Source organism: Silurus meridionalis, chromosome 5, assembly GCF_014805685.1.
Source record: "Silurus meridionalis isolate SWU-2019-XX chromosome 5, ASM1480568v1, whole genome shotgun sequence".
NCBI classification, from domain to species: Eukaryota; Metazoa; Chordata; class Actinopteri; order Siluriformes; family Siluridae; genus Silurus; species Silurus meridionalis.
This window is the reverse complement of record NC_060888.1, coordinates 17,045,187-17,058,973: the sequence shown is the minus strand read 5'-3', so window position 1 is coordinate 17,058,973 and position 13,787 is coordinate 17,045,187. Positions and strand designations below refer to the sequence as shown.

At 37.8% G+C, this 13,787-nt stretch overlaps 1 protein-coding gene across 3 annotated transcripts; it reads left to right on the top strand.

The window, feature by feature from the left end:
* The first annotated feature begins 1,593 nt into the window (after positions 1-1,593).
* Positions 1,594-12,358, top strand: hmmr (hyaluronan-mediated motility receptor (RHAMM)). 3 transcript variants are annotated; one of them, XM_046850526.1, is made up of 20 exons: positions 1,594-1,747; positions 3,923-4,018; positions 4,134-4,201; positions 4,297-4,368; positions 4,535-4,723; positions 4,858-4,944; positions 5,068-5,179; positions 5,310-5,375; positions 5,463-5,536; positions 6,053-6,123; positions 6,223-6,590; positions 6,867-7,015; positions 8,774-8,988; positions 9,070-9,189; positions 9,265-9,423; positions 9,701-9,902; positions 9,936-10,375; positions 10,996-11,068; positions 11,223-11,399; positions 11,490-12,358. In XM_046850526.1, the coding sequence occupies exons 1-20, from the start codon at positions 1,702-1,704 to the stop codon at positions 11,637-11,639; spliced, it is 2,934 nt and encodes a 977-aa protein (XP_046706482.1). In that variant the 5' UTR covers positions 1,594-1,701; the 3' UTR covers positions 11,640-12,358. The 3 variants fall into 3 exon arrangements, with proteins under 3 accessions (XP_046706482.1, XP_046706481.1, XP_046706480.1); XM_046850525.1 differs by having other exon boundaries at positions 9,073-9,189; positions 9,701-10,375; XM_046850524.1 differs by having other exon boundaries at positions 9,701-10,375.
* The last annotated feature ends 1,429 nt before the right edge of the window (positions 12,359-13,787 follow it).

The following is a 13,787-nucleotide window of genomic DNA, read 5'->3' as shown; positions in this document are numbered from 1 at the left end:
ACTGGTAGAAAGATAAACGTCAAGAAGGAGAAAGTGTTATTATTAGAAATACAAAAGGGTTGAAGGGGTGATACAGGAGTGATAAAGAGTGATAAAATTGTGTTAAGTAGCGTTCACAATTCAGAGTTTAAAAAATAAATGAAGATAATAATCTGAATAATAATAACTTAACAAATAAAAGCCGGCCCTTGTCAAAATAATAACCCGAAAGTTAGAAAGGCACAAACTCCAGTGTCCTAAGATATGATCTACCCTTGATAGTACTGCTTTCTTCCGAGTTCTTTGGTTTTCTCCTAAAAAAATTAACTGATATCAGGTGTAAAAGTGTGTTTGCTTCATGCCCTACAATAGACTTGGGCTTCCCATTTGGGCTGAAATCTCCTGCCTTGTGCTGCAACCCTGAACAAGATTTAGGTTGTCTTTTTACATAAAATATAACCTAGCTCTGTAGTTTGGGAATGTAAACATAAACATAATATTTTTGCATGACTACAAAAATTACATAATTAATATAAAATCGTAATTCATTGACCAAATTGAATAGTATGGATTATCTCTAGACATACACTGTGAACAAATGTTTGTGGATACCTGACAATAAGATCTGTATGTGCTTTTATTTGCTGTTATTATAACCACTATTCTGGAAAGATATTCCAATAGATTATGGAGATTTTGCATTGTGCTGATTTAGCTACAAGGGTGTTAGCAAGGTCAGGTACTGATGTAGGGTTAGGAGCCCTGGTGTGCAGTCAGCATTTCAAATAATCCTAAAGGTGTTCAATACTGTTGAGGAGCTGTCAGAGCTCTATAGCATGGCATTCAAGATCTTCCACTCCGACCCATGCAAACCATGTCTTCATAGACCTCGCATTATTTACACGCTGGAACAGGTTTGGGTCTCCTACTTAGAATAGAATAGCCTTTATTTGTCACATATACATTACAGCACAGTGAAATTGTTTTCTTTACATATACCAGCTTGTTTAAAACCTGGAGTCAGAGCACAGGGTCAGCCATGATACAGCACCCCTAGAGCACAGAGGGTTAAGAGCCTTGCTCAAGGGCCCAAGAGTGGCAGTTTGGTGATACCAACCCCTGACCTTCCGATCAGTAACCCAAAGAGGATTTATCAATGGGCTGCCACTCCCCATTCAAGTCCAGGGAAAATTTACTGCTGCCACATCCAAAGATATCCTACACAACTTTGTAGTAACAGTTTGGTGAAGACACACATATGGCTGGAAGGCAGGTGTCCCAATACTTTTGGCTATATAGTGTATTATAAATACTAAATGCATCCAACAATTATTCTGGTTTTCGAGTTTTTTGCACAATACTATTAATTCAAAAATTATGTGCTTTCTGTACTGAAATGGATTTGTTTATAATGTATATATGGTTCCTGTTGCATGAATTCACCTCACACTAACTCGACATTTTTACTCCATGAAATCCCGGGTACACAACTTCCTGACGGCCCGCCTACGGAAAACCGGCATTTTGATTGGACAGCCTTTGGCTTCGTCACGTCATGAGAGATTCCTATTGGTCAAATCAATCTCGTTGGCTTTGATTGGCTGCGGTGGAAATTTCAAAAATTCAGCGGCGGTTGTGGAAGCTCTTGGAACTGCTGACCGTATTTTCTCTTTATTTTTGTCACTTTTAAAGCTGTTTTTAGTTCTGTACTTTGTTGGAATCATGTCGTTTCCCAGGGCTCCATTGAAAAGGTTTAATGAGCATGTCGGTGAGTATGACAGGCGTCGGACTCTGTACATTATAATGCACTGAGACGTTTATTTGACCTTGTTCTGATCGTTGCTGAACGCTAATGACCGTTAATAGACATGACACGGCAGCTCTGTATTTCTAGTTATGTCCGCTTTGTCTCTCGATTACAATCAGTTACAGTCAAGGATCAAATACCAAAAATGTCTTTGGTAACAGTTCATGCTGAATGCTAGTTCTCCCGGGAAACAGGAAAAAACACAGAATATAAACTTTCTCCTTTTAAAAAAAATAAATATTTTATTGATTTTACATGATCTGCAGTTTCACGATTTTCTTTCGATTAATCGATATATTACGTGATGTATTCAGTGATACCGATTCTGCCTTATTATTGGTCTATATGGTGTCCAGAGTTTTTAAAACCTTTTCTTTATATATGTGATAGTTAAGCTAACAATTAAATCATTCAATATGTATAATAGTCGTGTTATTTTGTTTAGTTATGCGGTCCGTGGGGGGGATAAAATGGTCTCACGTGGTGCAAAAAAAGGTTGAGGACCCGCTCTTTTAGCATAACAACTCACCTAACGTCAGTACTAGCTAGCTAAGACTTCAGTTCAGGTAGTTCATAAAGAGGATCATGTTTTGCAGCTAGCGTCCAAAAAACCTCTCCAAAGCTCTACATTTCTTATCTGCCTCAATTTACACTAAACATTTAATAATTAATGTAAACCTCAAACTGTTAATTCGATATACGACAACAAAGACCACTGCATTGCAACCCTGCACCTTTGGAATTATTTAAAAAATATTATTTTTTGCACGTTCTCACTTTTTATATATATATATATATATATATATATATATATATATATATATATATATATATATATAAATAATATAATATAAAAAACATACTGAGCACAAACTGTGCAATGTCCTTGTCATTAAATATGATAAGGACATTACATACTGCAACCCACAGTATTTGGCCATAGGGGTGATTTATGATATAATGTGCCAAGTGCAAAAACAAATTAAATAAGTTCTGGGTCCAGGGTTGTGGTGTCAAAGAATGACTTTATTCAGTAGAAACAAACTTCCATGGACTGCGCCAAAACACAATCTTTATATACCGTATTTTTCGGATTATAAGCCGCTACTTTTTCCCTACGATTTGAACCCCGCGGCTTAAACAACGAAGCGGCTAATTTATGAATTTTTCCTGGGTTTTTCGGGGTTTCACAAACTTCAAACCAAAAAACGACATAACATTAGACCAATTAAATTTCCGAACAGAAACGAAGAAACGCACCTCACCTGGGTTCTGAGCTGCACGTCATCGGGAGAAAATTTTATTTATTTTATATATATATATATATATATATATATATATTTTATTATTATTATTATTATTTTTTTATTTATTTTTATTTTTTAAACGCACGACGATGCCAAAAGATAAACTTGTATATAAGCCGCACCCAATGAATTTTACAAATATTTTTAATTCAATTTATCTTTGTTAATTGGTGGTTACAGTATTCATTCTATAACTTTTCATCCTTAGATATCGTGTTCAATTATCCAAAGCATTTTGTGTCATATAAACCGAAGCTCGGCCATGTTTTATTAAAATTGCACTTAGTTAAATGCTTGTGGCGGTTATTTTTAGCTTAGAATATGATTCCTTGTAGGAACAGTCTCATTTGTATACTTAAAGAAACATTTCAATTAAGTGACCACTACAATGGCTATAGCAGTTTGTGGACTTGAACTGTATATGGAGAAAATATATTCTCTCACAAAATTGTAATAATGGTCACCCTGTATATCAGTATCTACTTGTGTCACGTTGTTAGACATTAGTTTGTTTAAATAGTTTACACTGGAGAGTGTCTACACAATTTGAAACTTATAAAATGCAAAACTATCAAGTGCTCAGAGCCAAACGTGCTACAAAACTAATTATATATGTGTAATAATTATATATTTTTATTGTGTAGACCACATGGCTGCATGTCAAAGCCCTTCAGTGAAAACAACAGTGTTAGAGGACACCTATGTTAAAACCTTATCATAATTGCTTATTCTGCACTGCCTTCATAATGTTGCTGATTTTGGATGTTCGACAACCTTTATTTTTATTCATTTATTTATTTATGGACTTCTGTTCATTTCTGTTTGCCAGGTTGTGCTCCTCCACCAGGTACATACGACCTAAAGCCTGGCGAGGTGAAGGGTGCTGCTTCGTTCCACAAGGCAGAGCGCTTCAGACCACAAAAACGTGAGCGTACGGCTGTTCTTATTGTTGTGATTTAGAAATATGCTTCTCTTCTGAATTTAACACATGCCACTGGTTGTGCTGTTTCTTGACCTCCTGGTGATAATCGTCTCTTTAGTTGGACCACCCGTTTCCAAAGATGTGCCCATGTCTCCAGTGCGCAGGACCATGTCAGTGGATGGCTTGGTAAGTAAGCACCGCTTGGTTATATTTAATATTGTTACAGTGCTTAACATTTTTAGTGCTATTGTTCAAGTTATACATATTGTGTTTCCACACAGTCCGAGAGTGCAAAAAAGGACAAGAGCAGCTTTCAAGTAGAAATGAAACAGCAGAAGCTGCTGGAGAAAGAGGCAAGTATCACAGGACATATTTGTGGATTTGTCACTGATATACTTCAGAACCATGATATTACAGTACTGCTTATATACTGTGTATTATGTATAATATATGTTCTCAATTATATATGCCAAAGCAATGATGATATCCTTTAGAAAATTGACAAACGCTGATTTCCAGATCCGTTCACTGGTTCAGCAGAGAGGAGAACAGGACCGCCGGGTTCAGGCCCTAGAGGAAGAGCTTAAGAAGCTGGAGGCTAAACTGCTGGCTGCTGTGAGAGAGAAGACGGGTCTCGCGGCTAGTGTGGCCTCTTTTGAAAGACAGCTTGCCGAGTTAAAGAAAACCAACGAGTTCCTCAAGACCAAGGTTGGATTTGTTCTTAATTAATTGAAGGCTTAAACCGTTCTCTCTTAGAAATGAAAACACTTTAGTAACCTTTTTGTTTGTTTCTTTCCTTTTTTCCCCTTTTTATTATATTCCTGCATTTTACACATTTACAGGTTTCTGCAGACACCACAAAGAAGAAAATCCATTCACTGTCTATGGAGCTCATGGAAGCAAGAAACAAACTGGATGCTAAAGACAAGGTGGGGGTATATTTGTACCTCAAAAGGTCATGTGATTAACATGTTCTTGTTCTTTGTGTGGTTGAGGGTAGTAGTGCCACAACCCAAGTAAAGTCTTTTTATTTTGTTGATTTTTATAAACAGGAGCTGAGTTTTCTGAAGATCAGCTCAGAAGGCACTGTAAAGGTGTTGGAGACTGATCTTGAAGCTTCAAAAGCAACTCTAAATGCTATTAAACAAAGGAATATAGATCTTGGTAAGCATAGATAGCCTTCTCTTTTTGTTGTGTTGGAAAGTGTTTTGTATGCAAACAATAGGTTTTAAAATAAAAACCAAATCCCAGGGAAACTGCTCTTAAGTTTTACTATCAAATGGTGTTTTTGCAGAGGTCCTTCATGAAGACACTAAAGCTCACAATGAGGAGCTGGAGAAAGAAGCGGATAAGCTGCATGGTAGGTGTCGTGTGTTTGTATGTTATGTTTATATAAATGGTCCTGAATTCTTAGTTTTTGCTTATTTACCACCATCTTCCATTGCAGCTGTTATACAGGAGCTGAGGGAGGAGGGCAAAGTGCTACAGAGTTACCTTGATGCAGCAAATGAAAATATTCAGGTATCATTTTTGGACAAAAATGTGCTTGTGTATAACCTATTTTCAGATATTATAATTATTAATTATATTTAAAAAAAATAAATAATTTATTATTTAATTACTTTCATGAAAATATCTTTACAAATGTTTCAATCCTGATGAATATTGTGTAGGGGGAAAAAATATATACATGCCAAAAAGAAGATATGTTATATTGCAGTCCTTTTTCTATTTTTGTAGTATTTTTAGCTTGTGCATGAACATGATGGATCACTGAGACAAAAAAATTATAATAACAGTAAAATAACTAACATGCAGTAAATATAAAGGTACCAGTTATGTTTTCTTGTGATGAACACCTGACCCTGTGACTGATGCATGTTGTTTTATGTCCTTACTTTTTTATGTTTCACTGAGCAATAAACCCCATGAAAGGCACCGTACACTGGGAGTGAGGCTTTAGTATGATTTTTATGATGTCATAATGACACAAACATTTGTAGTTTGTAGCTTCATTATGTCAATCTTCTTTATAAGGACCTTAGAGGTAACCTGCAGGACAAGTCTTCAATGGAGAGGCGTGTCTCAGATTCTCAAGAGAAACTCTGGTAGGGATTTTTCCTTCTTGCATCTCTAAGTTTGCTGGTTTATTGTTTAATTATGTAGTGACCAGTGCCAGTGTGTGTTTTACTTTGTCTCTTGCACAGTGAGATGGAGCAGAAGTTGGAGCAGCGCACGGTGGAGCTACAGGAGTCTCGGAGGGTACTGAAGGAGATGGAGCAGGAATTGCAGAGATGCCAGCAGGAGCTGCAGGAGTGTCACAGCACTCTTGGCAAGCGAGAGAAAGAGCTGGAAGATCACCAGCGTGAACTGGATGCCTCTCGGGCTATGCTGGACACGCTGGAGGAGAAGACCTTACAGGCAGCACAGGAGCTGAAGGATTCGCAGAGCACTGTGAAACAGCAAGAGCAGGAGCTGGCCCGAGTGAGGGAGGTGCTGAGAAGAACAGAGGAGGAGTTGGACCAGCGTGTGGCCCACATGAATGAGCGTTGCTTGAATATGGAGGATGAGAGAGGTAAGCTGCCAAAGCTAATGCAATAATGGTAGATCCCTAGGGACTTTTATATGATTGTGGAGATGTCTGCTTTTAATAGCTTGTGAAATCCAAATTTTAAGAATGGCAAAAAGCTGCAGAGTCTTCACCTTGTCAGCTGAGATCTTCCTTTTTGCTATGTTCTGTATATGGTTCTACAGATCAGTCTTTAAGCAAATAAGGTGTGTGTGTGTGTGTGTGTGTGTGTGTGTGTAAATAAATAAAAATGTAAAAATAATTCTGCATTTGTGTGAACAGCTAGGACACAGGAGGAAGGGCTGAGGAGAGTGCAGGAGCTCCTGGCTGAGGTTAGCTCACTGGAGGAGAGCAAGAAGTGTGAGAAAGAAGCTCATGACCAGCTGAAGCAGAAGCACTCTGCACTGACTGAACAGTTTAAAGAAGAGAAGGTAACATAATGTCCCTCTTATTCTTTCATCATACACATTCATGGCCAGTAACCACTTTATTGTAGTTGTGCTTTATCTAGAGCATATACTGGGAAAACACTGGCCATGGGATAGTGTCACACCCTGGATAGAATGCCAGTCCATCACAGGGCACACTTCTACACACACAGTACATCTAGGGCTGATTTATTTTTATCTTATCCAGAGGAAACCCATAGGAATATGGGGAATGTAGAAAAAGTAGTTTAAGAAAAAAATTGTATGTCTTTTAAAGCACTGTTAAAAATAATACTGTCTGTAACATTATGTAGCATTGTTTAAAGTATACAGTCATGTAGTGCAAATTACCAAAGAATATTTCAGGATTTCCAACATACTGAGTTTCTTTTTCAGTTCAGACAATTTGCAAATAAAAAACACAAAATAAAACCCAATTAACAATATGCCATAATTTTGTATTTAACATATAATTGATTTGAAAAACATTCACATGTACAGAGATGGCAACCTTTTATCACTTAGCAATAGCAATACGGATTTGAAACTTTAAGAGGTGGAAAATGAATGAAATATATATATATATATATATATATATATATATATATATATATATATATATATATATATATATATATATATATATATATATATAAAATTTATTAATAAGGAACAAGCTTAGTTTGTGTGGTATATATCAGCTGAGCTTATCTTTAATGCTCTTAGCTTGGGCTATTGATTCTGCTGATATGCACTATTCTATTTTCACATTTATTTTTATCAGTGTTTGATCCCTTGCTTGTTTTCCATTTATATTTAGTTAAAAGAAAGAATGCAATCCCAGCTCTTTTTGTGCCTGAATATCGTCAATCCTGACTCCAATTTCTCCTAAAGTGCCTATTCTGCAACCTTTACAAGCCTATAGCATTTATTTTTAAACAGCCTAAAGAACACTCATAAATTAATTAGGTAGTATTTCAGACATATTGACAGATTGATGTCAGAGTGATTTATTTATATATTTTGGTTTATTTATAAATAAACTAAATGGACAAAAGTTTGTGGACACCTGACCAACAATTTGTATTGCTTTATTAACATGCCATTCCACATTTGATCACCATTCACTGTTATTATAACCTCCACATTTCTGGGCAGGTTTTGGAGTGTATTGGTAAAGTCAGGTACTGATGTAGGGTGAGAAGCCTGGGGTACAATCAGCATCTCAGTTCATCCCAAAGGGCTAGGTTAGAGCTCTATATCAGGACACTCAAGAGCTTCCACTCCATGTAAACCACATCTTAATGAAAATCACTTTGCGCACATGGGAATTGTCAGACTGGAAAGTTTGTGGGTCTCCTAGTTCAATTGAATTTAATTCTACATCCAATACAATTGTGTGCCTCCAATTCTGTGGAAACAACTTCAAAATGAATCACCTATGGCTGGAAAAGTAAAGTGTCCAAATACTTTTGTAGAAAAAAAAAAAGAAAAATGTGTGTGTATGTATATAGATATATAGATAGATAGATAATATATACATATAGATATATATTTATAAAGATTGATAGATATCATCTCTCTCTCTCTATATATATCCTTTTGTTTCTTGCTTATTTGATTGTATTGCCAAATCATGTGTCCTTCACTTTTCATTAACTTTCAAATGGAAGTGTAAAATGGTGCATGTACCAAATGGACCTAATATGTAAAAGATTTAAGATGAATTCTGCCAATCTGAACTATAAAATATCCTTGCAGACTCGTAATGACTCCCTGTCCAGCATGATGGCAACTCTGCGTGATGAAATGAGCAAAGAGAAAAAGCAGTTGGAGGAAGAACTGGAAGAGGTATTGGAGGAAGTGAACATAATCGAGGAGCAGGACAAGCTACTGCAGGAAACAGTCCATCTTCTGACTCAGGAGAACATCACAATGAAGGAAGAATTAAACCATACCCGTGCAGAGCTTGAAAGGTGGGATCTTGCTTTCGAAAGCAAGCTTTTATTTCCCTGTTGTCACAGGGTAATCACTGGTTAATGCTTGCAATGGTTTAGCAGGAATCAAGCAGAGCGGACGACTTTGGAAGAGGTTCATCAGGAGACTGTAAAGAAACTCAAGGATAAACACAACGGTTCACTGGGAAAGATTGGCGACATGGCCACTGAGCTAGAAAGGTAAGTATTGAGCCCAAGGTCTTAAACCTCTGCTAAATAAATCAGACCATGTTATTAATCCCTGAATCTTTTCAGTGCCACACAGGCTCTGAGTACGCAGAGAGAGCAGGACGAGGCTCGTGTAGTGGAGCTGAAGCAGGAGCTCAGCAGAATTACTCAGCAACTGCAGGATGAACAGAATAAACTTGTTCAACAACAGCACACTCAGGAAAAGGAGAGGGAGGAGTGTGCCAGGTCAGATACATATTGAGACACACCAATCTGTATACAGCCTTTTAACAAATCATACGTGTCAAAATTACTTCATTTGTATATGACATGTGATTGGTCCAATTAATAAGATCACAAACCAGGCATATGTCATTATTTTTGTATAGAAACATTAAGAGTTTGTTTCACCTGGGGAAATGTAGATTTTCCTCATTTTAAAAAAAATGCATGTTTGCATTATGCTCTGAATAGTTTTAGTAGTATTACTGGAAAATCGTCTTAAATGTGTGTTTACGTTCAGGATGTTACTGGAGGTTCAGACTCGGCTTGCCCAATGTGAGGCAGACTTGAAACAGGCCAGAGTGGAAGTAGGACAAGAGCAAGAGGAGAAGCAGCAAGCTCTGGCTCAGCTGGAGCAAAACAAACAGCATAGGAGTGAGTTGGCAAAAGGCGAGGTTCAGGAGGCACAGTTCTTACTGCAGCGGGTGGAGGTGCTGAGGCAGGAGAAGGAGCGGCTCCAGCAGCAGATGGTGCAGGAGAAGGAGCGGCTCCAGCAGCAGATGGTGCAGGAGAAGGAGCGGCTCCAGCAGCAGATGGTGCAGGAGAAGGAGCGGCTTCAGCAGCAGATGGTGCAAGAGAAGGAGCGGCTTCAGCAGCAGATGGTGCAGGAGAAGGAGCAGCTCCAGCAGCAGATGGTGCAGGAGAAGGAGCAGCTCCAGCAGCAGATGGTGCAGGAGAAGGAGCAGCTCCAGCAGCAGATGGTGCAGGAGAAGGAGCAGCTCCAGCAGCAGATGGTGCAGGAGAAGGAGCAGCTCCAGCAGCAGATGGTGCAGGAGAAGGAGCAGCTCCAGCAGCAGATGGTGCAGGAGAAGGAGCAGCTCCAGCAGCAGATGGTGCAGGAGAAGGAGCAGCTCCAGCAGCAGATGGAGCAGGAACGCTATGACTTAAAGCACCAGCTCACAGAGGCACAGAAAAGGTGAATTGGTAGCACAGTGTCTCTGTATTCGTATATTGTCGAGGGACTAAATCAGTGGATTTGATCAAAGTTGGATTAAATTAAAGTGAAGCAATATTGAGGCAAAATCACATCCAATAGCTGAAATATATTTAGAGACTTAATTCCCCGAAGCCTGACAAGGTTACTGGAGGTACAACACCTCGAGACTCAATAGCAGCATCTCACCAAAAGCACTGAGCCGGAGGGCATTTAGATTCTGAGAAATCCTCCAAAAGATTCAGACAAAAGTCCTGTATCAGCAGTGCATGTGAGGATGTAGATTTGTCATTGTGGGTAAGCAATTACTATAGAAATGCTAATTATATTCTGGTATATGTTTCTTGCATTGTTACAATAGTAGACAATTATTACCAATCTTTTGTCACATTTTTCTACGAGGCGCTGATATCAAGTTTAAATTTGCCTTCTGCGTAATGTGTACTGATTAGTATTAGTTTTTATTAGTTTTAGTATTCGTTTCACTTGTTTAGTGAGGAAAAAGTACTTTTGCTTATAGGTAATTTTACAGAATTTGTAACTTTCTATATTTACTGTTATGTTTAATATTTATTTATTTATTTATTTGTTCCTTTACAAAGCACATCAAATGATGAGACTGAGCACTGGAGAAACTTGTATGAACAGCTCTACGATAAAGTTAAGCCCTTCCAGGTGAGTCTCGGGTCTGTCACTCAAAAGTTATTCGCACGCTCCAGACCCTATTTACTTGGGAAATGTTAAATTACTTTTGTAGAAATTGTGTTGTTGTTGCTGTCTGTGCAGATGCTCCCATGCCTCGTGTTTCTTTTCTTCTTTTGTACCCCAGGAGCAGCTGGATGGCTTTGCGGCTGAGAGGGACGCGCTGCGCTCTGAGAAAGGGGCCACTCAAGCAGAACTGAATAAGCTGGCAAGCGCGTATGCCAACCTGCTGGGCCATCAAAACCAACGACAGAAAATCAAGCACATGGTCAAGCTTAAGGAGGAGAACTTGGAGCTCAAGCAGGTCAGGATTGCGTCTTTTGTGTGTTTACAAGTCTTGCTGAGTCTCTCCATGTGACTGCTACACTATTCTTTCCTGTTTATATTTTTACAGGAAGTGAATAAGCTCAGGACACAGGTGGGAAAGCAGAAGAGGGAGCTGGAGCAGCTCAAGTCCCATCAGGCCCCATGCCGGTTTGACCCCAGTAAAGCTTTCAAACATGAACATAAAGAGAACCAGCAGCCTGCTGTCTCTCTTAGATAAAGAAGGGATCTTCAAGTCAGTTACAGTCTCAAGTAACCAGCGGTTCTATTTATATATATAAAATGTATTGTCACGTTGTCATTAAAGGGTTGTTTTCTATTCTCTCACTAAAAAAAGTGTGCTAGGAAGAACCTGGCAAGGAAAAGTGATAAAGCAGTTCTAGGTGGATTTTGTTTTCTGTCTTAAGGCAAGTGTTGAGGGGAATTCCTTGTGCACTTAGGTGTTCCTATTCTCTATGGTATCTGGACACTTGAGGGTGTGTTTTATTTTTATCGACGATGTTTCAGGTCATCAGTGCTACAGGGCTTAAAATAGGAGCATGTATATATAATTAAGATTTTTTATTGAAAAATTTTTATGTCTAGATTGCCCAACTATTAGATATGTAATAGGTATGTGGTCAGTATGCTGTAAGAGTGGTTTGTGCATGCCCATGCATTGCTTTCGCTATAATTCTGATTCATTTTTGTAACCTTTGAACTTTTTCCTCAATCTAATTTCTCACTCCTGTTAATCCAATTTATATTTTCAATCCAATTTCTCATCCCAGTTCAGCACATTTCATGTACCCTAATTTAATGACTTGGCTGCTCCTTTTCTTTGGTTGAATGCTTTACTTTTCAGAGCTTTTGAAAATCTTTTTTTATAGAATTTTAAATGTGGTAATTGTTGTGCTATGTAGAACAGTTATTTAATAAAAAAAAAAATACATAAAACAATTACATTTTCCTCTACAGTTGTTTTTTTTTTTTTTTTTTTTCTCTCTTCTCCCCCTCACTGGCTTTATCTTGCTTTTATGGGATGGATTGGTATGTATCAAATTAAATGGAACAAATGACATTCATCTTAATTTTCTGAAAGCAATTAGTACATTTGTTTTGTTTCCCCAGTAAAAAAAAAAACAGTGAGTGACTGTTTAACTGGGTTCTGTGAAAGGTTCAATAAATCTTTCTAAGCCTGTAATTCAGTGTTAAATGCTCAAGCAGCAATATAAGACATTGTTTTCCATAATTTTCCAGTAGAGGGCACTGAAGTGCAATAGTTGCACTTCAGACACGGAGCACAGTGCAGTTTTATGTTCCTGAAGCTTTTGTGCAGTAGCTTGATCACCTGTTTTTGAAGTACAGATTTCTTTTTTTTACTAGACTGTTGGTTCCTGGGACTGGATTAAGTATTTGGGGGATGCAGTCACATATCATTTGTGTGTAGTTTTAGAACGACCATCTAATTGATTATCTAAACTATGCATCTAATTGGTCAGAAGTTTGGCAGTACTTTCAAGTCAAATGCCTTTTATTGTTATTTTAACCATACATATGTGGTATTGTACAGCAGGAAATGGAAACAACTTTTCTCCGCAGCCAAGGTGATGCATTAAACATCACAGAACTAAGACATAAGCAAACCTATACACAGGAGTACATTAAATGTGTGCAAACATTTGTGGGCACAGTTTTACATCCAAAGCAGCCTCTGCATGCAGTTGCCACAATGCCATCTTGAATTACAACAAAATAGACTTAAAAACTATAATGAATTTCCTGGTTGCACAGTTGTTCGTATGATACTTATAGAAGGGAGTTATTTTTAATGAGACTATCCAGTGATGGCCAGACAAGAATGGGTTTCTTTTTGAGTCTGAAACCTTTAAAGGTTTTCATCCTCATTCCATCCCAGGGTGTTTTTTCATTCGGCTGCCAATCTCATTAGGGGTAAATGTATTCATATGTATTTGCTTTGTGACAATGTCCATTAAACAAACCACACAAAAAAATAAATTGTTATTCTCACATTTAGCATAACAGTTTGCTAACAATTGAACACAAGCATTATGTCTGCTGTATGTTTGTCAGAAGCCATTACTGAAAGATACATGGCCAAAATCTAACCAACTTCCTACAAAAGAAAGTAACTCGCATTCAGCTGACGATTTTCCAAAAGCAAACAGTATTAACGCTGTTTTTGTATTCTTCATTACACCAATTTTCAGCGTAACCTCCTAAAGGCATGTGAATGCAATGCAACTATGAATGCAATGCTTAGGAACATGTTATTAAGGTCTGTATATGTGTACAAACACTGGTTATGCTACAGCTATCTAATTTAGTATACTAGATTATTGCCACTTCTTCAACTTAGTTAACTAAA